Here is a 26,853-nt window from a genome sequence, read left to right on the forward strand (position 1 = left end):
TGTTACAGCGCTTGTATGAGCTGCGAGAAGAGATGAAGTTGTTTTTGACCGAAAGCAATTCAGAACTGGCCAAGCACCTCCATGATTCCCTTTGGCTAGCTTCCTTGTCGTATTTGGTTGACATATTTGACAGACTGAATAGTTTGAATCTGTCTTTGCAAGGCCAAGATTCCAGTGTGTTGGTCCTTACTGACAGAGTGGATGCTTTCATCCAAAAACTTGTCCTCTGGCATGACTGCACAATCGTCGGAAATTGTGACGTTCCCCACCCTCGCAGGCTTCATCACTGAGGCACGCGACAGTGATTTCTCCTCTATTTTTCAATCAGCTGCAGATTACCTGTCTGGGCTTAAGCAGCAGTTAGTTTCTTATTTCAAGGAGGACTACCTGTCATTTTCATGGGTTCGGGACCCATTTGTTTGCACCGCAAACGATTTGTCACTGCAAATGCAAGAGCAGCTTATTGAGGTTGTTAGGGTTTTGCTGGGATTCGAACCTGGTTCGTTGGTGTGATAATCCAGCAAACCCCCACTAGGCCACCAGGGGGATGACTCAAATGCAGAGGCGTGAGGCGGAAGTAGAAAAAGAATCAAAAGGTTTATTTAAACTATATACACTATATACAGGGCAAAACAAAAGACAAAAAAAAACCAAAGAGTATAATCCAAAAGAAAAGCAAAGTGCAAAAATACAAAAGCTAAGAAGATCAAAAAACACAGTACAAAGGAAACTGGAGATAAACATAACAGCACAAAGACTCCGTGACAAGAGGACTGAACTCAGGGGTATAAATAGACAAACTAATTAAGGACACAGGTGAAGATAATTAGGCAATTAACACAAACTCAAAACACAGGAACAGTGGCGGCCTCTAGAGGCCAAAATGAACACGACATGAAAAGGAAATAACAGCGGCCTCTAGAGGCCAAAACAGTCCTAGTCCTAACAGGACCCCCCCCTCTAGGAGCGTCTCCTGACGTTCCCAGGGCGATCCGGATGGGCCGAATGGAAGTCCCGACATAGTTCTTTATCAAGGACATCCCGAGCAGGAACCCAGCAGCGCTCCTCAGGACCATAGCCCTCCCAGTCCACCAGATATTGCAACCCGCCGCGGACCCGGCGGGAGTCAAGCAGGCGATTCACAGTGAACACAGTCTGCCCCTGGAAGATGCGGGGGGGTGGGGGGTTCCTAGGGGCAGGGGCATACGTAGACGTCAGTACGGGCCGTAACAGGGAAACATGGAAAGTGGGGTTGATCCTCAGAGTCCGGGGCAACTGGAGCCGGTAGGAGACAGGGTTCACCCTGCGCACCACCTTGAAGGGGCCAATGTAGCGAGGAGCAAGCTTGCGGTTCTCCACCCGCAGTGGAAGGTCCTTAGTGGACAGCCAAACACGCTGCCCAGGGCGGAAAGCGTGTGCAGGTCTTCTATGGCGGTTGGCCTGAGTCTGGTTGGTTCTGGAGGTCTGTATGAGGGTCTTCCTGACCTTGCTCCAGGTCTTGCGACACCGTCTCACATATTGGTTGACCGAGGGCACCCCCGCGTCCTCCTCCTGGTCCGGGAACAGAGGTGGCTGGAACCCGAATTGGCACTGGAATGGCGACAGCTTGGTGGCCGATGACTGCAGGGTGTTGTGGGCGTACTCCGCCCATGGCAGCCAGGTGCTCCACGATGTCGGGTTATCCATAGCCAGGCCTCGCAGGGTGGTTTCCAGGTCCTGGTTGAGCCTCTCCGTCTGACCATTGGACTGTGGGTGAAATCCAGAGGAGAGGCTGGCAGTGGCTCCGATGACCTTGCAGAACCCGTGCCACACTCGGGAGGAGAACTGGGGCCCTCGGTCTGAGACGATGTCCTGTGGAAGACCAAAGACTCGGAAGACATGATTAAACAAAAGTTTCACAGTTTCAAGAGCAGAGGGGAGTTTGCACAGTGGTATGAAGCGGCAGGCCTTGGAGAATCTGTCAACTAAGACCAAAATGACCGTGTTACCTTGTGACTCAGGGAGACCCGTGATAAAGTCGACTGCCACGTGGGACCAGGGACGCCGGGGAATGGTCAGAGGATGCAGGAGACCCTGGGGACGCTGTCGTGGGTTCTTGGTTCTGGTGCAAACCTCACAGGACAGGACAAATGACCTTACTTCCTTCTCCATGTTAGGCCACCAGAAGCGTCTTTTCAGGAAGTCCAGGGTCCTCCGAGCTCCCGGGTGGGCGGTGAGAGGGGAAGAGTGACCCCACTGGAGAACCTTGGCCCGGGCTTGATGTGGGACGTACAAGAGGCCTGGTGGCCCCGTCCCAGGACCGGGGTCCTGGCGTTGGGCTCGTCGGACAGCCTCCTCAATACCCCAGCGGACAGGGGCCACAATCCGGGACACAGGGATAATAGGCCCGACTTCATTCTCCCTGTTAGTGGCAGAGAACAGTCTGGACAGTGCGTCAGGTTTGGTGTTCTTGGAGCCGGGGCGGTATGAGAGGGTGAAGTCAAACCGACTGAAAAACAGGGCCCACCTAGCCTGTCGAGGGTTCAGTCTCTTGGCTTGCTGGAGGTACTCCAGGTTCTTGTGGTCAGTCCAAACCAGGAATGGATGTTGTGCTCCCTCCAGCCAGTGCCTCCACTCCTCAAGGGCCAGTTTGACCGCTAGCAGTTCTCGATCCCCCACATCGTACCGGGACTCAGCAGGACTTAGGCGGTGGGAGAAGTAAGCGCAGGGGTGCAGCTTTCCTTCCGAACGTTGAGAGAGCACCGCGCCGACGCCACTGTCCGAGGCGTCCACCTCCACGATGAATGGTTGGGAGGTGTCCGGGAGAACCAGAATGGGTGCCGTGCAGAAGCGGTCCTTGAGGTCTTTGAACGCCTTTTCTGCCTGAGGAGACCAGCCATAAGATCCACCTGTCCCTTTGGTGAGGTCTGACATGGGTGCTGCCACAGAACTGAAGTTCCTGATGAACTTGCGGTAGAAGTTAGCGAATCCTAAGAACCGCTGAACCTCCTTAACGGACTTGGGAGTAGGCCAATCCCGGACGGCCAGGGTCTTGGCAGGGTCCATTTGGAGTTGGCCTGTCCGTACAATAAATCCCAGAAAGGAGACCTCGGGAACATGAAATTCGCATTTCTGGGCCTTGGCGAACAGATTGTTCTGTAGCAGCCTCTGGAGAACCTGGCGGACATGGTGGCGGTGCTCCTGCACAGTCTTGGAAAAGATAAGGATGTCGTCGAGGTAGACAAAAACGTATAGGTTAATCATGTCCCTTAAGACGTCGTTGATTAGGGCCTGAAAAACAGCTGGTGCGTTGGTGAGTCCAAAGGGCATCACCTGGTATTCGTAGTGCCCAGACGGGGTGTTAAAGGCAGTCTTCCACTCGTCTCCCTGTCGGATACGGATGAGGTGGTATGCGTTCCGTAGGTCCAACTTGGTGAAGACGGTGGCGCCTTGGAGCAGGTCGAAAGCTGTGGACATCAGCGGAAGGGGATATCGGTTGCGCACAGTGATCTTATTCAGGCCCCTGTAATCAATACATGGTCGGAGCCCCCCATCCTTCTTGCCGACAAAGAAGAAGCCGGCTCCAGCAGGTGAAGTGGAGGGTCGAATAAACCCAGAGACCAGGGCATCTTTGAGGTATTCCTCCATGGCCTTGCGTTCTGGCTGAGAGAGTGAAAACAGTCTGCCACGAGGAGGGGTAGTCCCAGGGAGCAAGTCGATGGCACAGTCGTACGCCCGGTGCGGAGGAAGAACGGCGGCCCTGCTCTTGCTGAATACCTCCTTGAGATCCCAGTACTCTGTGGGAACTTGAGATAACTCGGTGAGATCAGGGGGCTCGGCAGGAGACACAGGAGAGCTAGAGAGCAGACAAGAGGCATGGCATGCAGGGCCCCATTCCACAACCTGGCTTGTTACCCAGTCTATGCGAGGGTTGTGGCGAGTAAGCCAAGGAAGGCCTAGAATAACTGGGAACTCAGGTGAATGAATCAGGTGCAGGGATATTTCTTCCTTGTGACCTTGAGACTGGAGGAAAACTGGAGAAGTAACTTGGGTGACTCTTCCATCACCTAACGCTTGGCCATCGAGGGCAGACACAGACAGTGGGACTTCAAGAGGTGCAGTCGGAATATTGATGCTTTGGGCGAAGTGAATATCCATAAAGTTCCCAGCCGCCCCTGAGTCTATCAAAGCTTGACAAGAGTGGACAGACTCACCCCAGGAGATGGAGACCGGGATGTAGATTCCTTGGCCAGGGAGTCCGGGAGAGAGGGTAGGCCCCGTCACAACCCTCCCTCGGCTGGACGGGGCGGTCCTTTTCCCAAGAGTTCGGGACATGATGCTCGGAAGTGACCAGGCTTGCCACAGTAGATGCAGCACTTGTCCCTCCTTCTGCGCTCCCTCTCAGATGCGGAGAGGCGAGTACGACCCACTTGCATGGGTTCTGGACAGTCACTGAAGGAGGTAGACGGTCTCCAGGTAGAGGTAGGGAGGCTGGGGGGGCTCAAGGCTTGGTGGCGTTCTCTCATCCTGTTGTCCAGACGAATAGCATGTGAGATGAGGGTTTCGAGGTCACTTGGGCATCCAATAGAGGCCAGACCGTCCTTGATGGGGTCAGACAGACCATGGTGGAAGGCTGACACCAGGGCAGTCTCGTTCCATCCACTTACTGCTGCGAGTGTTCGGAACGAGATGGCGTAATCTGCGACGCTTCCTCCTTGCCGGATGGACATGAGCTTTCGGGCTGCGTCGGTACTGATGTCTGCCTGATCGAAGACCCGAAGCATCTCTTCAGAAAACAGCTGGAAATCAAAGCACTCAGGTCCCTGTCTTTGCCAGATAGCAGTAGCCCAGGCTCGCGCCTTACCAGCTAATAAGGTGATCACAAAGGCAATCTTGCGGCGATCCGTAGTGTAGGTGGTAGGCTGAAGCTCAAAGGTGAGTTGACACTGGGTAAGGAACTCTCGGCACTCACTGTGCTTGCCGTCATACCTCTGTGGTGCAGGAAGGCTGGGTTCGCGAGGTGAAGAAGGCAGCATTGCAGGAGGCACTGGAGCAGGAGTGGGAGCTGGATCAGGAGCAGGAACTGGATCAGGAGCAGGAGATGCAGGCAGAGATGTCAGCTGTGCCAGGGTTTTCCCAATTTGCTGAAGCAGCTCCTCGTGGCGAGCGAGGGCCTCACGTTGGCTGGTGAGCGTACGTCCATGAGCGTCCATGGTCGCTCCGAAGCGTGTCAAAGCTGCCATAATTCCCTGAAGGTTGGCCGGGTAGATAGTTGAAGCAGCCTCTGCTGAGTCGGTCATGACGGAGTCTTTCTGTTAGGGTTTTGCTGGGATTCGAACCTGGTTCGTTGGTGTGATAATCCAGCAAACCCCCACTAGGCCACCAGGGGGATGACTCAAATGCAGAGGCGTGAGGCGGAAGTAGAAAAAGAATCAAAAGGTTTATTTAAACTATATACACTATATACAGGGCAAAACAAAAGACAAAAAAAAACCAAAGAGTATAATCCAAAAGAAAAGCAAAGTGCAAAAATACAAAAGCTAAGAAGATCAAAAAACACAGTACAAAGGAAACTGGAGATAAACATAACAGCACAAAGACTCCGTGACAAGAGGACTGAACTCAGGGGTATAAATAGACAAACTAATTAAGGACACAGGTGAAGATAATTAGGCAATTAACACAAACTCAAAACACAGGAACAGTGGCGGCCTCTAGAGGCCAAAATGAACACGACATGAAAAGGAAATAACAGCGGCCTCTAGAGGCCAAAACAGTCCTAGTCCTAACAGAGGTGAAGAGTGACAGCAGGCTGAAGCACCTTTTTAGCACCTGTTCTCTTACATCCCTTCTGGGTAACACCGATGCAGGGGTACTCCCAGCTCTGTGACGTTGCCTGAAAAATTCTCCTACCTTTTGCGTCAACATACTTGTGTGAGGCAGGTTTTACAAAACTGACCGTGCTCAAAAGTACCGCAATCACGCACAGATTGAGGATGACCTGAGGCTGTGTTTAACTAAAATTGAGCTGAGAATTCGAGAACTCTGCCAAACAAAGCAGGCTCATGTGTCACACTGAGACATTCGTTAACACTATCTCCGGTACTCTGATAGAGTTTGTTTGTTCGTTCATGTGTTTGTTTGTTAGCAGCTTTACAGAAAAAAATGTACGGACGGATTTTCATGAAAATTTTACGAGATATGTGTCTTGGCCCACTGAAGAACTTAAATTTTGGAGGTGATCCGGAACCGTGTCTGGATCCAGAAATTTTTAAAAGAATATAGGGCAAAATTGAACATTTTCAGTCTCGGACTGTGTTGTCTAACATTGTAATACAATAATACACAACAATAAAAAAACAGCCCAATAATTATAATAATAATAAGAGCTTATCTATCTTTTTTCGGGGGGGGGGCTCAAAGTGCACTTGCTACAGTCAGGGGGGGCCCAGATCGCAAATGTTTGAGAACCCCTGGACTAGACTAGAGAAATCGCTTTCAGACATGTTTATGCTTATTACGGCAGAGGTCTCAAAAGTAGCCAGTCAGCGGCGGCAATAGACGGCGGCAAATCCTACTACAGACAGCAATTTGCCACCGTCTATTTTTCACTGAGTAACAAAAAATATTTTTGTTTACACATCTGTACAAAACTGAGCAGCGTGCAATGTGAAACTAGGTTTCATTCAACTAAATAATGGCCAGGGTTCCCGCTCGCGCTCGTCACACTTGTCACTGATGAACATAATCCACCAGTGATGAAGAGAAAATTACTAGCAGCCGTCATGGTGACGAATGTGTGTCATCATTATCATAAGTCATCTTTTATAGAAATCCCTCAGTTTGCTGAAATCCAACCCCAGTGAAGAGACTTTGGGAAGCCAGAGTGTAAACAACGAGCACGTGCTTGTGACCAATAAAAATTAACTACACATAATGACCACATGAGCGCCAAGCTTTTGACCAATCACAGTGCATCTTAATCGGCCTGGTGTGGGGTTGTAATCATCTCTGTGGGATCCAAGCAATGCCTGGAGCTAAGGTGCTTCCAACACTGGAGAATAGGCTTCAATGGCTTTCCAGAATAGTTAGGTAACAGTGAGTCATGCACAGTCTAAACTGCCGTTTGTTTGTTTTTGTTTTTTTGCGAGCTTCTTCAAGCACTGAAGATGATTTAAGGGCCGAAACAGGCACAGGAGAGACACACTCAGAGCCCCGACTGTCCCCAAGCACATCGGGCAGTGTCAGTAATACAGGGGTCAGTTTAAAAAAAAAAAAGCACCCCTAAACTGAAAGCGCTATCAGCCAACAAGCAACCTAAGTGAGCTCTGTTTCTGGGTTCTAGCCCCCGGGTATTTTCACCCTCAAAAAAGTTAAGAGATTAATAGAAAACAACTGACTTGGATGTCATCTGGGATTTTGAATGTTGTAATATAATAATGTAGTTTAGAATGTGTGTCTTTGTGATCCTAAAGGAGAGAGATGTGAGTGAGAAATTATATTTTTATTAAATTGACGATTAATTTTACTAGTCACATTAAGTCAGTGGACACACACCTCAGTTTCCTGAGACATTATGGTTGTTGATGATAATAATAAAGAGTCAGAAACTGAAGTGAATGACAAATTTAAAAAGAGCAGTGCAAAAATCAGCGATAAAGATGTCATAATCTGTGAATGTGTGTGGGTAATAATATTTATTGTAAAGTTAGATATAACTTCCACAACCTATCTATGCCAATCACCCTTAAAAATACAAGCCTCAGGAAAACTGGACTGAGCCCCAAACAGACTCTATTTTGCTGTTTACAATAAATTGGAAATTCCTCCCTCAAAGCCTTGAACAGGGGTGCCCAATACGTCGATCGCGATCGACTGGTCGATCGCAGGGCCAATGAGAGTAGCTCACAGAACTCCGCAAGAAAAAAAACGGAAAAAAAAACCGCGCGTTTTCAGAAAAGCAATTCATCCTATCACATAATGATATTATAACGTGCCCGCTGATTGACGTGTAGACAGGCCAGTCTGCTGGCTGCTACAAAGTTTGTTACACCATTACCATAACAACCATAACATATCTCATAGCCTACTACAGACAAGCGCCAGTTGTTGCTTGCTTTCCTTTTACCACTGCATTTTCGTTTTCGCTGTAGCTCGATTCGCTGTGTAGTAGCCTACAAAAAATGATTCGGAAATGAATGAGGGAGGTAAACAAATAAAAAAATCGAAGACTTACCATTTCCATCAAGAATGGGAAGAGGACTTCTTGTTCACGATGTCACACTCGAAGTGTGTCTGTCTGATCTGTCAATCCAGCATTGCACTTCCAAAGAAAGGGAACGTAGAGAGACATTTTCGAATGGTTCATCGAACCTTTGATACTGACTTTCCTCCAAGCACTGAATTGAGAAAGAGAAAGGTGAGGGAGTTGAAGTCTCAGCTTCTTGGACAGCAGTCTCTTTTCACTCGGCCAACGTCGAAAGCCAAGGCCGCCACAGAGGCATCGTTCCGGGTGAGTCGCACGATCATTAGGCACAAAAAGTGTTTCCAGGATGGAGTTATGGTGAAGGAAGCCTTCATCGAGGCATCAGATGCGTTGTTTAAAGACTTTAAAAACAAAACGGAAATAATGTCTGCAGTCAAAGCTGTTCAATTGACAGGAAATACAGTGACCAGGCGATGCGAAATGATGGGCGACAACTTAGTACAGCAGCTTGCTAAGGACATTGACTGTTGCGAGTGCTTCTCGTTACAGATGGACGAATCTACCGACATCACAGACAAAGCCCAGTTGTGCATTTTTATTCGGATGGTTCATGATATGACTGCAAAAGAGGAACTTTTAGCAGTTCTGCATATGAACGCACACACACGGGGGGAGGACATTTTTCAGATATTCAAAAACTTTATCGACAAGACTAAGATTCCAGTGTGCAAGTTGGTGTCTATCACCACGGACGGGGCGCCAGCCATGACAGGCAGGCGTAATGGATTTGTTGCCAAATGCCGAGAGGATGAAGCGTTTCCTGACTTTCTAAGTTACCATTGTATCATACACCAACAAGCGTTGTGTGCGAAAATGTTGAACATGAAAGAGATCATGGACGTAGCAACAAAAGTGGCCTGTTCTATCCGTGCAAAATCTCTCCAAAGACGACTCTTCCGCTTGCAGCTTGAGGAGGCTGACAGCGACCACACAGGACTACTGCTTCACACAGACGTAAGGTGGTTGAGTAGGGGGAAATTCCTGCAACGATTTCGCGATCTCCTTCCCGAGATAAAGCAGTTCCTTCAGGAGAAAAAACATGCAGAATACGAGCAACTTAATGATGATCGTTGGTTGCTTGATTTGGCGTTTTTAACGGATCTGTCAAACATGCTCAATGAGCTAAACGTGGAATTACAGGGCAAAGAGAAACTCGTGATCAATATGATAAGCACAGTGAATGCCTTCAAAGGAAAACTTAAACTGCTTTCTTCAAAGATCCAACGCAATGATCTGGGAAACTTTAGCAACCTTGCATCTGAGCTGAATAATCAAGGAAAGGACTCAACGGAGTTTGACAGTGCATGTTATGCAGAACAGATTGACACCGTCCTGTCAGACTTTGACAGGAGATTTCAAGACTTCGCTCTACTCGAGCCAGTTGCCATGTTCATGTGCTTCCCTTTTCGGGAGGATGCTGAGGTCGATGTCCTCGCTTCCAAAATCTCAACAATGTTTCAGCTCAGTTCTGCTGAAGTTGAGGATGAGATCTTGACACTGCAAGCAGACATTAACCTGAAGTCCAGGGCCAATGAACAGTTCTGGAGTTTGCTCACAGAAGAAAAGTATCCCAACATGAGAAAATGTGCAACATCTCTGACTGCAATGTTTGGGTCTACTTACTTGTGCGAGTCAGCCTTTTCACATATGAAAATTATAAAATCCAAATACCGCTCCACCCTGACCGACGATCATTTGGAGGCGTGTCTGAGACTGGCTATCAGTAGCTATATCCCGGACTATGCATCCCTTGTTGACTCCATCCAATGCAAGTCATCATCTGAATAAGGTAGCCTACTGACCACTGATGTGAACATGCCCCTGTGTATGCACAAAAAAAAGACTACATGCATAAAGTTAATTGTCTGAAAGTTTCAATGTTTCAACAGTGAATTGTAGTGTGAGAGGGTGTGTAATGTAGGCCAATTGCCACTCTATGCATGTTAAAAAAAAGTCCTAGTTTTAAAAAAGTTCATTTTCAATGTGTGGACTTTGATCATAAATGTAGGCCTGAATTTTATGGGCAATGTAATGTGAACCTGCCACATGCAAAAAAAAAAAGGCTACATGCAATGTACACATAAAGTTAATTCATTGTCTGAAAGTTTCAGTTTGAACAGTGAGTTCTAGTATGAGAGTGTGTACTGTGGGCCAAATGCCTCTATCTATGTATGTATGTTAAAAGAAAATCGTAGTGTTAAAAAAAGTTACATTTCAATGTGTGGATTTTTTTTATCATAAATGTAGGCTACTAAATTGTATGAGCAATGTGATGTCACTGTGTATGAAATCACATGCTGATTAGTAGCCTCTATTGTGGATGTTACTGTTGTTATTTCCAGGGTTGGTATGGAAATAAAACTCAATCATAAATGAATTCAGCTTGTGATTTAAATGTGAAACCTTAGTGAAATAGCCCGTATGACACTGTGTTAATTTTGGTATTGTAAATTTAAAAAAGACACGTAATGTGCGTAGTTAGTAGATCATTCTGAGTCAGTCACTTAAAAGGTAGATCACCATTCAGAAAAGTGTGGGCACCCCTGGCCTTGAAACTGTGTCTCAGATAAACCCAGTTTTCCATTTTTCTCACCTATGGTTCACGGTGAAGGGCTTCAGCCTTTTTAATTGTACCCTCCAATTCTCTGCCTCGTATTGTTTTATTCCCCTAAACTTTGGGACCACTGTTACAGAGCTGACATGGTGGCAGGAAGTTTTGGATGGGGGGGGCGACATGTTACTCGCCGAAGATGCGGCAAATCTAGGGGGGTCCGGGGTCATGCTCCCCCGTTAAATTTTGGAATTTTTAACCCTCTAAAACACTATTTCCTGCATTTTGAGAGGCAAATTTTGGTGGAGTAAAGCTAAGTTTAATGATTCTATTAGAGTACATCTCAAATATTTCAATGATTAGGTCAAATAGCCTTGGAAAATTTGAATAAACACATAATAATACCTAAAAAACGATCACATTTCTCGGCAATCCTGTTTTGACTGAGGAATAAGCCCGTGAAAGTAATATTCCCGATCCTTCAAGGACCGCTGTCAGCTCCTGGGAAATCCAACTGACTGGTAATGACCAGTCGTGACCCCAGATCGGGTGCAAATTAATTTTTTTTTATGTTTGTTGCATATTTTTCTAATCAAAACTGTGTGATATTGGTGCATTGAAGCATGTATGTATGACATATGGGGCTGTATCGGTAAACTGGAAAAACTACATTCCCTTAGTTTTCTCATGGATTCCCCCCCACACACACACACAAAAACAAAACACAAGAAAATTTGTCCTCATCTTGTTAAATTAATGAGCTAATAGATTAAATACCTTCTCAGCTATGTGGTATAAAGCAAGAGCACGAATAACTGTCTTTCCTTTAGTCTTCAGTGCAAGTAAAGAGTCATTCATTTCTTGGTTTGCGAAATTTGACTTGGGATGTTAAAAAAAATTATACTGAAAACTTACCTTGTTATTGTCAAGCAACTTGGGTGCCTTTGTTGAGCTCAAAATGTTTGCAATGGATATTTGTCTGAAACTCCTCTTCATACTGATTTTCAGTGAGTGGTCAGGGCAGCAAGCGAATTCATGTAGATCTAGAGCAGCATCAAGTTTTTGGGCGCCCAAAACTGCTTGTACGCCTCGTGAACGCTATCTAGCCATCCGGACAGGACACGAGTTATCAGTCAGATACAAATGTAGTGACACTGTCATAGCCTTGCTGTCACAGGGTCCCCGCTTTGGCACGAGTACCCAAGGAGATCAGACATGGCTAGACAGTTGCCACAGCAACGGGTTAATTAGTCCACAGAATATTCATAAATCAGCTTGTCTACTAAAAGTGATGGGTTTTGTACTTCTGCGTAAGCCAAATAAGGAAAATCCCAGGAAGCGGAGGCAATCAGTGACGTCAGGGCCAGGCTAATTTGCATCGATTTTGGTGTGAATGGGTACTACCAACTTACAGTACAAAGGGATGCCGCCGGGATGAAGGGATGCAGCAGGATTTAATAAGGGAAAACAAAGGCGCACAGCGGGCTGTTTATTCACACAACTCTCTCCTTTTCTTCCTTGTAAATAGTCAAAGGACTCCCATCGTAACTTGGGGGGGCACATAATTTTCTGCTGCCACCACTGCAGAAGGAAAGTGTGTTCCACTGAGCTCTAGCGCCGGGCCATTTCTGGGAAATAAGAGTTTCAGTCATGGCGACAGCGTGTGTATGTCAGCCTCGGTTCGGAGGTTTCAGTTTTGAAAACTGTAAGAGGTAAGAGTAGAATAATATAAAGTACAGACACTTGGTATATTTTATTTTTGTGGTTTTTAAATTGTTCATTTTTGGATTACGCTTCATTTTTGTGGCTACTGCTTCAGTGAGTAAATATGCTATATTTACTGTATGGACATGGGATCAGAAAACAATTTTATTTATAATCAGTAGCCACATGTACCCATAGGGTACCTTTTTTAATTTTTTTTCATGATATCTTTCTTCATTTTCATCATAAGTGCTACCGGATGAGGTTTGTTTTGCCTGACAACACTTGTTTTTGAAACGTGTTGTATTTCTGAAATGCAGGAATGGATGTACATTAACAAATGAAATGAAGTTGACCAACAAAACATGAAATATCTTGGGTTCATTCTGACTGCAATGAAATACGAGTCAAAGTGCATTTACAAATCACTGCTTTCTTTTTTTATTTGCATTTTACCCACCAACCCGTTTTCTGATTTGGGGTTGTGATAATTTCTAAGGAATAACACACCTCAGGCAGCGCTGTTGTATAAATATAATCGATGATGCTGAAGTTGATTTTTTCCCTCGAACAGCATGTCCTTAAATGTTTTATTTCTCTTATACCACAGCAATTTTTTCCCCATTACATGTTTGTATTTATTAAAGAATGACACAACATATTTTTACTTTTATAGTTCCATATAATGTGGATTGTCAATGACACTCCTGATCTTGACCCAATCTCACACACTCTCTCTCTCTCTCTCTCTCTCTCTCTCTCTGTGCGTGTGTGTGTTAGCTCTGTCAAAGGGCACTAAACCGGTTCACACTATCCTGTTAAACCCTCATGTCCACCTGATCGGCGAGGATGCTGCGTGCATCGCATACATCCGTCTCACACAGTATTTAGACTCCGGTCGTCCGAGAACCGCTCAGTCTGAGGAGACACGAGTGTGGCATCGCCGTGACGGGAAGTGGCAGAACATCCACTACCACCGCTCTGGAGCACCCAGCGCCAAGTATCAATAACTCATCACCAATAATCCATCATTAATAATCACTAGTAATCAATAATGAATTATTAATAACCAATAATCAGCTCTGTTACACTCCCCCTGCTTCACAACTTGTGTCCATTGTCTGTATAAAACACTCTGCTCTGTGTGTGTGTGTGTGTGTGTGTTGCAGCTGAAGTGAGCCTGCCTGTGTATGATGAGCTGGAGGCCATGCCCACTGCACCAACCCACTGCAAGCCCCTCCCCCTCATTAACATATCACTGCACATGGACCAGGGATTTGAAAGACATCACAATCAATCTCTCTCTCTCTCTCTCTCTCTCTCTCTCTCTCTCTCTCTCTCTCTCTCTCACACACACACACACACACACACACACACACACACACACACACACACAAAGAAAATGATAAAAAGGTGTTTTTTTATCAATTAATTTTAAGTTTTGCTTATAATGACATGAACATTAACATAAATCTGTATGTGTTGTTATGGTGATGTACGTGATTGTTAAACAAATTACAAACAAACTTACAGAAAAATGCAGACTTATAGCTTTGTTTACACACACATAGTGTTTATTAATGCGATTATATACATTAATAAAAGTCTACATGCTGTGAGAATGTAGCACAAAGAGCACATGAGCTGTGCATGCAGATTATTATAGACCTCATTATGTTAACTGATGTTTATTCATGTCTAATCTTAATGTTTATGGGTCCAAGCACATGTTTTTTGTTAGAATTCTTCTTCCTATTATTGTTATTATTATAATTGTTGTTGTTGGTGTTGTTGTTGTTGTTGTTAGCAATAGTATTGTAGTATCTTTCTTTTTCTGTGTTGAAGCACAGTGAGGAGTAAAATTGTAAAGTGTAGAAATGTAGCAGGATGGCGATGTGTCCAATCCAATCCACACAAGATGGTAGATTTTGACCATTTGGCCCCACCCACTTTAATTGTGAATTATTGTTATCTCTGCTTTATTTGGTTTACAACATCTACAAATCAAAAATAATGAAACGACATTTGATTGGCTGAACTGTATGTATGTGATACTGACATTGGGCGTGGCTCTGTAATCTGGGGTCCATGTGTGGATCAGTGCTCAGACCCCAGTGATTGCTGCTTATGACTGTATTTATGATAATTTACATTTCTCTTCATGTTCATTTATTCTTATATTTTTTTGTATCATTAACAGCTTCATTTTCCTCATGTACCTCCTGCAGTGCATTATGGGAATTTATTTATTTATTTATTTATTCAAGGTTGTTAATGACATCACTGTGTACATATGTTTATTATAATGATGTACGAAGCGTGAAAGCTGATTGGTTATTGTGGTTTTACTGGCACAAGGACAGGGTTTAAGTGTTGAGGTGATGTGATGAGTGATGTCACAACCGAACGGTCTTCCTCAAGGAGAAACCTCAGCATTGCTCAACTATGCCAATCATCACTTTGTAGAGTATTATTATTGTTGTTGTTGTTGTTGTTGTTGTTAATTGCTCTGCTGAAACTTCTCTATAGAGAAAATAGAAAATGTTATCACCATGACAACATTTAGTGATTTAACATTTAAGTATATCTACAGTAATAAAATTCTGATGTTAACTTGCCTCTGTCTGTGAAAGAGAACTGTCTGTCTGACAGTGTGTCTGTGACAGAAAGACCTGTCTGTCTGACAATGCCTGTGACAGAAAGACCTGTCTGTGACAGTGTGTCTGTGAGAGACCTGTCTGATACTGTCTGTGAAAGAAAGACCTGTCTGTCTGACAGTGTGTCTGTGAGAGAAAGACTTGTCTGTCTGACAATGTGTCTGTGAGAGAGAGACCTGCCTGGCAGTGTGTCTGTGAGAGAGAGACCTGTCTGTCTGGCAGTGTGTCTGTGAGAGAAAGACCTGTCTGTCTGACAGTGTGTCTGTGAGAGAAAGCCCTGTCTCTCTGACAGTGTGTCTCTGAGGAAGAGTCCTATCTGTCTGATAGTGTGTCTGTGAGAGACCTGTCTGACAGTGTGTCTGTGAGAGAGACCTGTCTGACAGTGTGTCTGTGAGAGAGACCTGTCTGTCTGACAGTGTGTCTGTGAGCGAAAGACTTGTCTGTCTGACAGTGTGTCTGTGAGAGAGAGACTTGTCTGGCAGTGTGTCTGTGAGAGAGAGAGACCTGTCTGTCTGGCAGTGTGTCTGTGAGAGAAAGACCTGTCTGTCTGACAGTGTGTCTGTGAGAGAAAGACCTGTCTCTCTAACAGTGTGTCTCTGAATAAGAGTCCTATCTGTCTGATAGTGTGTCTGTGAGAGTCCTGTCTGTCTGACACTGTGTCTGTGAGAGAAAGGCCTGTCTCTCTGACGGTGTGTCTGTGAGGAAGAGACCTATCTGTCTCATAGTGTGTCTGTGAGAGACCTGTCTGTCTGACAGTGTCTGTGAGAGAGAGACCTGTCTGTCTGAGTGTCTGTGAAAGAGACCTGTCTGTCTGAGAGTGTCTGTGAGAGAAAGACCTGTCTGTCTGACAGTGTCTGTGAAAGAGACCTGTCTGACTGACTGTATCTGTAAGAGAAAGATCTGTCGGTCTGACAGTGTGTCTGTGAGAGCAACCTGTCTGTCTGACAGTGTGTCTCTGAAAGACCTGTCTGTCTGACACTGTCTGTGAGAGAAAGACCTGTCTCTCTGACAGTGTGTCTGTGAGGAAGAGACCTGTCTGTCTGACAGTGTGTCTGTGAGAGAGAGATCTGTCTGTCTGTGAGAGAAAGACCTGTCTGTCTGACAGTGTGTCTGTGACAGAAAGACCTGTCTGTCTGACAATGCCTGTGACAGAAAGACCTGTCTGTGACAGTGTGTCTGTGAGAGAAAGACATGTCTGTCTGACAGTGTGTCTGTGAGAGAGACCTGTCTGTCTGACTGTATCTGTGAGAGAAAGACCTGTCTGTCTGACAGTGTGTCTGTTCGAGAGAGACCTGCCTGGCAGTGTGTCTGTGAGAGACCTGTCTGTCTGACAGTGCGTCTGTGAGAGAGACCTGTCTGTCTGACAGTGTATCTGTGAGAGAAAGACCTGTCTGTCTGACAGTGTGTCTGTGAGAGAAAGACCTGTCTCTCTGACAGTGTGTCTGTGTGAGAGAGACCTATCTGTCTGATAGTGTGTCTGTGAGAGACTTGTCTGTCTGACAGTGTATCTGTGAGAGAGACCTGCCTGTCTGACAGTGTGTCTGTGAGAGAGAGACCTGTCTGAGTGTCTGTGAAAGAGACCTGTCTGTCTGACACTGTGTCTGTGAGTGAAAGACCTGTCTATCGGACTGTCTGTTGAATTTTGTCTTTAAATTTTTGAAGAAATCAGATGACAGAAATCAGATGATGCTTTGATAAATGTTTTAATTTCAGCTGCGCGCCCACACACACACACACACACACACACAGGCATTGTACAGTGATTAATGCTCTATAATAAACTAGAACACATGCTGTTTATAGAATTTATTAGAATTCTAATAATCAGGTGTTAATGAGAATCACAGTGAAACAAAGCAGCAGGTTAAAGTCACACACACACACACACACACACACACAGATCTTATTTCTTCAGGATTAAGGGAACAGATTAGTGGTGATGATTCTGTAACCACAGTTTCATATCTGCTACATTTTTAAAACAAACTCTTTATTCCCTGTTACAATACTGTCACATGTCCCCTTGTACACTTCCTCTAGTCCATGCCCCCTAGCCCACTTCCCTTTAAAACAAGTGCCTTGGCATTATTTATTGTGAACTGATTGTTGAGTCACTGTGGACTTCAGCACATCTTATCCAAAATTCTTTCCTGCAGTCTTAAAATTTCTTTACTTCTTCTTCTTCAAAGTTTCAGATTGTTATTAGCGGTTAGCTTGTTGGATCGTGATGCACATTTCTGAGCCGTGAAGGGAAAAGTGGGCAAGGGTGTGTCTTAAACAGTATTAAAACAGGGTGTGAAGTACACAACAAGCAATGATAATAACACTACTACACAGACAGAGTGAGACAGGAACAACAGACAGACAGGTGAATTTAAATACCATGGATATAATAAGTTATTATTAAGTGACTGGTGCTAATTAGGCTAATGCTAATTTCACTTGAAGTGGTTAACGTGGTTATTATATACAGATTAGCATGATGTCACTGAGTGATGATGTCACTGAGTGATGATGTCACTGAGTGATGATGCCACTGAGGCGAGATTCAGGAACATGATTAGCTGAGGTTTTATAAATAACAGGACACAGTGTTGTTGGATGCCAATGTATGATGCAGGATGTAAATATTATAGATATTTCGATAATAGAGATATGTTCCATGATGATAAACAAAACAAACATCCTGAAAGATTCTCAGTGAGGATGTTGTATCACTACATCATGGTGAGTATCATAATAATCACGCTAATTTAATCAATAAAACACTGGCTAACTGTTTATTAAAGCTGAGTTTCAATAAGCTAACCAGTAATATTAGTTTATCCCAAATAGCTAACTAGTATCTCCATGAGGTAATAAATATGCCAGCTGGCTCGCATTACAGCAAGAGGCTTCATTAGAGGAGCGAATCATAACCATAAAGAGCGAGTGAGCAGTTTCGCTCCATTTTCTCTGAGTGTGTTGCTTCTTCGGTTCCTTCTATAATGATGACATCATTGGGGAGCGCCATGAGTACGTTTTTAATTTGGATCTTTTTTTAGAACTTAACCACAATAAATAAATAAATAAATAAATAACACAGGGAGTGCTAAAAAAAAAAAAGATAAATGAACCTAGTAGACAAAGAAGATGTAAGCAAACAACATCAAAGCAGGAAGACCTGTAAAACAGGAAGTAAGGAGAGAGAGAGAGAGAGAGAGAGAGGTGCATTCTGGGATTGCTTGAGCATTCTTAGTGCAGAGATAGGAGGGGAAAAATAGAGGAAAGGTTCATTATTATTCCTCTAAATGACACAGCATGATGCTGAAGGTCATCATCATGGTGATAGAGGTCATACGTATGTCCTATACACCTGCTTCCTTCATCCTGCACCCTTCAGTGAAGTCCACTTCAGAGAACTCGTGTTCTTCATCCTCGCCCTGGGGAAGAGAGAACCAGGGTGAGCATCATGATACTGTTAATGATAAAAGAGATTACACTGACAGCTCACCTGTGTGATGTCATCATGGGCAGTGGCCAGGTGTGTGTCCAGGTGAGTTTTTTCAAAATGTTTTCCAGTGTCACTGACCATCTCACTGACTGTTGTGCTGACCACTCGAACCTCAGCAGCCTCATGCTGCTCAGTAAACGTCACCTGAACAAGTCAGCCAATCAGTTCGTTATCCAATCAGAATGAAGAACATTTTCCAATTCGAGCGAAGAACATTATCCAATCAGAATAAAGCTTATTATCCAATCAGAATAAAGAACATTATCTAGTCAGAATGAACAGAGATGTAACGAAACACATATACCTCTGTCTCATCCCCATCGCTCTTCACCACTGTTCTCTTCACCGCTTTAGATTGGACACGACCTTCCGTTCTGTCCTCTGCTGATCCACGGCGTTTGACCAATGCCCTCTGACTCACCTGCACAGGTAACACACAACCACCTATGTACACATGTGTACAAGTAACACACATTGCCCCAACATACACACACACCTGCACAGATCATTTAAGGTTAGGAGTTGGGGGAGTGGTGTAGGGTTTTAATGGTTATGGGAGTAATTTAAGCAACCATGACACCAATAGTAACTCAACATGATGTACCACTACCAGACTTCAATGAGGGGATGGTGTTCTCAGAGGCCAAGTTTACATTAGACCGTATCTGTCTCGTTTTCTTCGCGGATGCACTGTCCGTTTACATTAAACCGCCTGGAAACGCCGGGAAACGGGAATCCGCCAGCGTCCACGTATTCAATCCAGATCGTGTCAGCTCCGGTGCTGTGTAAACATTGAGATACGCGGATACGCTGTGCTGAGCTCTAGCTGGCGTCGTCATTGGACAACGTCACTCAGTGCGTTTACATGCACATAGAGAGAATCGAATTTCTGCCGTTGCTCGACTGAAATCGAAGTTCAAAATGCCATGTATACACCTTAATTCGGCTGAAATTGAACCGAACTTGATTTCTCGGAATCGAGCTGCACGACCTAGATTATGCCATTTCTGCCGAGCTACTTAGTGCATGTATACCCTATTGAGCTACGTATTCGAGCTACTTACTTCAGCACCGCCCCTTCCGGAAGTGACGAGTGATGAGACCACAAGGGAAACACAACAGCCTCGGTCGGCATGACAACGAATCATGACAACGGCATGAATCTTTTCTTTTTGTGGCATTGTTTGCACTGTTAAAATTTAGCTCACTTACTGTATCACCAAATACATCTGTACAGCTGTTGCATAGCTGTGAATTGTGTACATAAACAAGTCATTGTATTTGTGTGTGTGTGTATATACACACACAAATATATGTCCAATATCTGAAGAATGTCAATAAAAACAAAACAATTGAACTTTTTGTGTGTTTATTAAGACATAAGTTAAATTGTAAGCAAAAAAAAAAAAATTTGTTGTAAGCAAAAAATGGACTTTAGAAAAATATTATTGTGCATAATAAGTTGTCTTACAAAACAGTGGTCTGCGCCGGACAGTTTGTAGCCATACAGTCTGTTAGAGCAAGCCTAACAGCTTGAACACGGAACTGCCAGTGTTGCCAGATTGGGGGGTTTTAAGTGCATTTTAGCGGATTTGAACATGTTTTGGGCTGGAATACGTCAGCAGTATCTGGCAACACTATAGCTCTTCTTCATGACGACAACCGGAAGTGTACCAACACGATGGGGCGTGTAGCGCCACGTGTGGCTCGGGTGCACAATGCACCTTGCACAATAGCCCGATTTCACTTGTGCATGTAGGATTGGATTTCTCTGGCACCCCTGCTGGGACCCTTTGCTCGATTACCGACAGCAGCTCGATTTGGACGTGCATGTAAATGTACTGACTGTGACATCCACCTTCCTGATTCGCTGGTGTTGGTCATGTGACGCGACTGCTGAAAAACGGCGCGGACTTCCGCCTTGTATCACCTTTCATTAAAGAGTATAAAAGTATGAAAATACTGATGCAAATACTGTCCATTGTGTAGTTATGATTGTCTTTAGGCTTGCCATCCTTCCACTTGCAAGTGGTAAGTGATATGCGCTGGGATCACACACACACAGCGGCTCAGTCCCGAATCACAGCTTCTGCACTTCACTCACGTGCTCTGTGAGCTGCACAAGGCCGGAGTGCGCACCCTCCAGAGGGCACTCGCTGTTCAGGGCAGAGTGATTTGGAGCGCAGGATGCCTGCGGAGCCGAGCGTATCCGTGTATTGGTGTTGCTGTGTGCACACTAATCGTTTTAAAAACGTTAATCTGATGATCCGCTGATACGGTCTAATGTAAACATGGGCAGAGTGTCGGCTTTCTGCTACATGCAGCACTTTGTGATGAGACCAAATTTTTTTAGGTTTGTTCTCATCAGATCAGGGAAATATCCAGGATTTCATATGGATTATCACTCTTCCATAAAGTCTGGTTGTGTGGTGTATTCAGGTTTGTGTGGCGTGTTCAGGTTTGTGTCATGTGTTTGGGTTTGTGTGGTGTGTTCGGGTTATGGTTGTCATGTGAGCTTCTCCATCTGAGCTGTGGATCTCTCCAGCTCCTTCAGAGTTTTCCTTGCCTTCTTGGTGGTGTCTCAGACTAATCCCCTCTTTACCCTCTCACAGATTTTAAATGAATGGTCTCCTAAAGGCAGAGTCACAGTTCTGTCACATTCTTTACATGTTTTGATCACTCCTTGGTCTTCATGATGCTGTGTGTTTAGGTTCTCTAACACAGTCTGGGTTCTTCCAAGAAAAGGCATATTTATATTGAGATCATGTGACACTTTAACTAGACAAAGGTTGACTCCATAAACCAATTAATGTCACTGACGGAAACCAGATGGAACCCAAAACTAAATTAATCCGTAGATGCTAAAGAAGGCAACTGGACTTGCTTGAAATCCTTGAAGACATTTCACCTCTCATCCAAAAGGCTTCTTCAGTTCTGTCTGACTAGTGGGGAGTTCCAGGTATTTATCCTCTAGTGGACCAAAAGCAATCCTAAGGAGAGTCGTTGAGGTCACATGGGTCGTTGACCCTCTCAGCCATCCTGTAGGTTGTTAGGGTCACTGGAGGCCAGGAGTAAACGGTGTTCACAGCCTAGCGGGTCATTAGGGTGATCTGTGGGTCGTTGGCTCTCTCTGCCATCATGTGAGTCATTGAAATCAGCTGAGTCTTGGTGTGGATGTGTATTCAGTTTTCTGGGAAGTGTGCCAAGCACTGCATTGTAAGTGGCTGATAAGTGGTGTCTCAGACCACCCACTCTGTTCAATGATGGTCATTCCAGGTTGACAAAGATGACTTCTTTTACTCCTCTTTCAAACCACCAGTCTTCTCTGGCTAAAATGCATACACTGCAGTCCTGAAACGAGTGTCCTTTGTTATTGAGATGAAGATAGACTGCAGAGTCCTGGCCTGAGGAACTGGCTCTCCTGTGTTGAGCCATGCACCTGTGAAGCAGTTGTTTCATTTCCCCAATGTACAGGCCTGTGCATTCCTCACTGCATTGAACTGTGTACACTATGTTGTCCTGTTTGTGCCTGGGTATCCTGTCCTTAGGGTGGACCAATTTCTGCCTCAGAGTATTACCGGGTCTGAAGTGTACAGGGATGTCGTGTTTGTAGAAGATCCTCCTGACTTTCTCAGATAGTCCAGAAATGTAGGGAATGACAATGTTCTTGCATTTGTTGCTGTTTTCTTCCCTGTCTGTTATGTTTCTTTTCCTGGTCTTGATGAAAGCCCAGTTGGGATACCCATACTTCTGAAGTGCTTCCTTGATGTGTTTTCAGAAGTGTGGCTATCAGACAACTGAATACACATCCACACCAAGACTCAGCTGACTTCAATGACTCACATGATGGCAGAGAGAGCCAACGACCCACAGATCACCCTAATGACCCTCTAGGCTGCTAACTCCGTTCACATCCAGCCTCCAGTGACCCTAACAACCTACAGGATGACTGAGAAGGTCAACGACCCATGTGACCTCAACAACTCTCCTTAGGGTTGCTTTTGGTCCACTAGAGGATAAATACCTGGAACTCCCCACGAGTCAGACAGAACTGAAGAATCACATCACATCACATTATCTCTAGCCGCTTTATCCTTCTACAGGGTCGCAGGCAAGCTGGAGCCTATCCCAGCTGACTACGGGCCGAAAGGCGGGGTACACCCTGGACAAGTCGCCAGGTCATCACAGGGCTGACACATAGACACAGACAACCATTCACACTCACATTCACACCTACGGTCAATTTAGAGTCACCAGTTAACCTAACCTGCATGTCTTTGGACTGTGGGGGAAACCGGAGCACCCGGAGGAAACCCACGCGGACACGGGGAGAACATGCAAACTCCGCACAGAAAGGCCCTCGCCGGCCCCGGGGCTCGAACCCAGGACCTTCTTGCTGTGAGGCGACAGCGCTAACCACTACACCACCGTGCCGCCCCAGAACTGAAGAATCCTTTCAGTAAAACATTTTCAAGGATTTCAAGCAAGTCCATTTGCCTTCTTTAGCATCTTCAGATTATAATGACTTGGATGACTGAGAACCTTCACAGACAAAACTAAATTAGGGGATTTTATTTATACATTATTTTTGCTAACAATATTGTTTTCCCCTGACTTCAATATGATAGGATTATTTTTTTGTATAGATTCATGACATAAAATCCTGATAAAGTGAATCTCAACTCCAGACTATAATATTCACAATATGGAGAAGTTCAAGGGAGGTGAATACTTATGCAACGCACTGTAGAGTTTTGGGCAGTGGTTAAGGGTTAAATGGATTGAGAAGATACCTGTGTAATGTGCAGGGGTCCCTGTTCCTCCATGTACAGTTCCGAAGTCTCAGTCTGTGGAGGAACATCAACTTCACCATCAGCCTGTTAACAAACACAGAAATCAGGAATACACAGAGACACTGTTGTAATGAAAACCTCCACCAGGGGGACAGACCAGATTAAAACACGTGTGCAAAGGGTTAGGGTTTGGGCTGCAGAAGTAAATAAAGAAATACCAGTGCACTCAGGTAGAAGTCATCTCTTTACAACAATTTAAACCCAGTAAACAAAAAAAAAAGAAAGGTCATCAACATCATCATACAATTGGGAAAGGAGAAGCTGAACTCAATGAGCTTCCCAAGGAAATGAAATACAGCCCATAGCAAACACTTCATGATCAGAAACAGAAATGTAACAGCGCTGTTCAGTCACCTCCAGTCTGATCAAAACCAATTTTCATCATCACCCTGAGGTCCTTCTTAACCTCCAACCAGGCCCAGACTCAACTACCATCACTGAGTAGAGAACCTTACCCAATCAAAATAAACATAAGCCAATCACAATAAAGAACATTAACCAATTAAAATAAACATTACTCAATTACAATAATAAAATCATTATCCAAAGTAAATGTTAAGACAATAATCAATCCAAACTGAGAACATTATCTCGTTAAAAACACTAAAGAACAAATTAAAAATAAAGGACAGTTTCTACAGGCTGCCATTTCACTTCGTGGTTCTGCACTGTGCATGGAAATGGATTTGGTAGAATGTTTAACTCCATGGACGTGACTGAAGAAGAGGAGTAAAGCAGAACTTCAGCTCTCAGAACATGCAGCAGCATCACACAGGACATTCATGCAAATAACCTAATCATCATCGCCCATCAGTGCAGGAGCGATCAGTCCATCTGCTGATATTTTACACCACGCCAGTTCCAGAAACAATCTTCTCTAGATAATTTTATTCAGGAAAAATAAAACAATCTGATCATGCAGCAGTGTGAGGTTCTGAAGGTCAGAAATCTTCTGAAGGTCAGAAATCTCCAATATGAATGAAAAACGAGTTTTAAATACAGAACACTTTTTTATGAAGCAGGTTCAAGTGCAGACATCATGATGTTAAGAATCCTGCTGATTCAACTAACTACAGAAACTAAAATGTCTTCTTTGTGCCAGGAATTAGGAACAGCAAAAAGTTAAGCTGGGGATAAAAGTGGAGAGAAGGACCATGCGCTGATCTTACCCTCCTCAGATCATCATCATCATCATCATAATCATCATCCCCATCATCCATAACATCCCCATGAGGAGGAGCTTCTTCAGAAGAACTAATGTATGACTGTAAACTCTTTTTCAGTCTGGCTGGCTCCTCTTGTTCCTCTGACTCTTGTAAAACTTCCTGGATGACTGGTACTTCCATGCAGTTCTGGATAGAATCCTGGTTCTCTTCTTCACCAGTCTTAGATGTGCTCGGACTTTCAGCACTACGTTCTTGTGGCGTTATGCTAATACATGTTGCCCAAGCTACATTCTGTTCTAGTCCCAGGTCTGAGTAATTTGAGTTTGCCAAGAACATTTCCTGCTCTTCAGGTAGATGGAAGACACTCTGGAGAATCTGAGCATGTTCATTCTGCATCTTCATGATTTCAGGCTCTTTAGTTTTGGAAAGTGGTTTTATGAGTGTTTCATCATGATGTTCAGATTTTCTTGACTCAGTGCTCTCCAAGGCAATGCCTTCACCAGTCAGTGGATTTTCTGTAGGAACAAGTTTTTGAAGTAATGCCAGAGCTTCATTGGTGCTTAAGGAGCATACAGTAGTTTGGTCAGATTCAGAGAAACTGCAGCTGAATGAAGCCTCCTCTGAAAACTGAGATAGTGAATCAGACATAAAAGATTCTGATTGTGGACATTTTGAGCTTTGTGAGGTTGCCATCTCAGGAACCTTGGTGAGAAGCTGATAAGCCTCCTGATCAGAGCTTCTCTCTGGTGCCCAAAGAACTTCCCCAAACTCAAAGTGCTGCATGGTTCGGACTGTGTCTGGTGTTCGTGGAGAACCATCTGAGTGAGAAACTGGTGAAACATCTTGCTGAAGAATGCTCTTTTTCAAAATGGAACAGCCTGATGTGATATTCCCTTCAAACTGGACCTCATGCTGCATTTCATCATCATCAGTGTAGATGTTATGGGTTTCTTGAAGGTCATGTTTTTGTTCTTGTTGAGAGGAATGTCGGTCATCAAGTAGTTCCTCTGAAAGAGGTTTCTGTTCTAGAGATTCTTCAGGAGATGCAGCGTCCTGGATGCATGGTATAATCATTTGAGGAGATTCCTCTTGACTAACAGCTTCCGTCTTTGCTTCAGGTATTTGAGACACTTCATTCCAACCTTCTGATGGTTCCTGTTTCTCCATGTTACCTTTATAATTACATGCTGAATCAAACACAGCATGTTCTCCAGCTGGGAGCTGATCAGATTCAGGATTTACAAAAATGTAATCAGACTCAGATGGTGTCCTGGTGAGGTCTAGGGTTTGCTGTGTCAAGTCCTCTGAAGCAGATCTCTTCATCATTTGATCAACTGAAAGAGTAAGTTCTTCTCCAGGTTCTTGATCAATCTCAGTAAGCTGCAGGACTTTGTGTGCATCAGAGCCAGAGAGACGAGACTGTAGAAACTCTGAGGAGGACTTCTCACTTTCTTCCATGTCACTTTTCTCATACACAGGAGAAAGATCATCAGGTGAAGATTCCAGATTTTTCTCAGCATGTCCTTGTGACATGTATGTTCGAACCTCAGCTTGGTTTGAGTGCCAGTCTGTTGAAAGCTCACATGAAAATCTGTCAATGGAAGACTGACTGAAGTTGAAGTATGGCTTTGGAGGTTCTACTGCAGGTGAGAGACTCAGGACATTGTGATCTTCAGGTTCACTCAGAGCCTGATCTGCAGCCAGACCTGCAGCTGAGAGCTGGGTGATGAAATGTAATAGAAAAAGGTTTATAATAAATCAGATGATGGAAGTGAAGATCGGAGGTCAGTTGGAGGGCACTGTAGGATTATTAACAAATTATTCACGTAAATTCACATTCCAGCGTTTAAAGCAACGTTACTGCAAAACGTCACGAGTAAAAGTGATAGTGAATGACAGAAATCTTTCAGAAACACACGACTTTCCTACAACACAAATAATATGCTAAACAAAGACACATTCAAAATCTAAGATTTACACATGAAACAATGAATGTTACAAATGCGTAACAAAACATTCCATGTTGTTATAAAGGTACAAGTTAAACTAAACATTAAATAAATGAAGTAATACCAAAGAACCTGTAAGAGCCGCACTGTAGCATTAATGATGTCTGTGTTTCAGATGATCACAATACTGTACTGGTGATACGTCGTTACTCACTGAGAGAACAGAGCGATTTTA

General features: G+C 44.5%; 2 protein-coding genes across 11 annotated transcripts in view; one reads left to right on the plus strand and one right to left on the minus strand.

The window, feature by feature from the left end:
* The window catches only part of camk2d2 (calcium/calmodulin-dependent protein kinase (CaM kinase) II delta 2), a 58,138-nt gene extending 44,375 nt beyond the window's left edge, over positions 1–13,763 (plus strand). For all 10 annotated transcript variants that reach the window (XM_060916812.1, XM_060916813.1, XM_060916816.1 and 7 more), the window contains one exon: positions 13,281–13,763. In XM_060916812.1, coding sequence (XP_060772795.1) covers positions 13,281–13,510 — 230 coding nt within the window. In that variant the 3' untranslated portion in view covers positions 13,511–13,763. The remainder of the gene's footprint in view (positions 1–13,280) is intronic.
* Positions 13,764–18,504: 4,741 nt separating this feature from the next.
* ank2a (ankyrin 2a, neuronal) overlaps positions 18,505–26,853 on the minus strand; it is a 110,107-nt gene continuing 101,758 nt past the window's right edge. Inside the window, exons 48-52 of the mRNA XM_060915646.1 lie at positions 24,673–26,388; positions 23,444–23,527; positions 18,955–19,071; positions 18,651–18,794; positions 18,505–18,579 (exon numbers count right to left, since the gene is read on the minus strand). Of these exons, the coding sequence (XP_060771629.1) occupies positions 18,505–18,579; positions 18,651–18,794; positions 18,955–19,071; positions 23,444–23,527; positions 24,673–26,388 (2,136 nt within the window). The remainder of the gene's footprint in view (positions 18,580–18,650; positions 18,795–18,954; positions 19,072–23,443; positions 23,528–24,672; positions 26,389–26,853) is intronic.

The sequence above is a fragment of the Neoarius graeffei genome, chromosome 3, assembly GCF_027579695.1.
Source record: "Neoarius graeffei isolate fNeoGra1 chromosome 3, fNeoGra1.pri, whole genome shotgun sequence".
Classification (NCBI taxonomy): domain Eukaryota; kingdom Metazoa; phylum Chordata; class Actinopteri; order Siluriformes; family Ariidae; genus Neoarius; species Neoarius graeffei.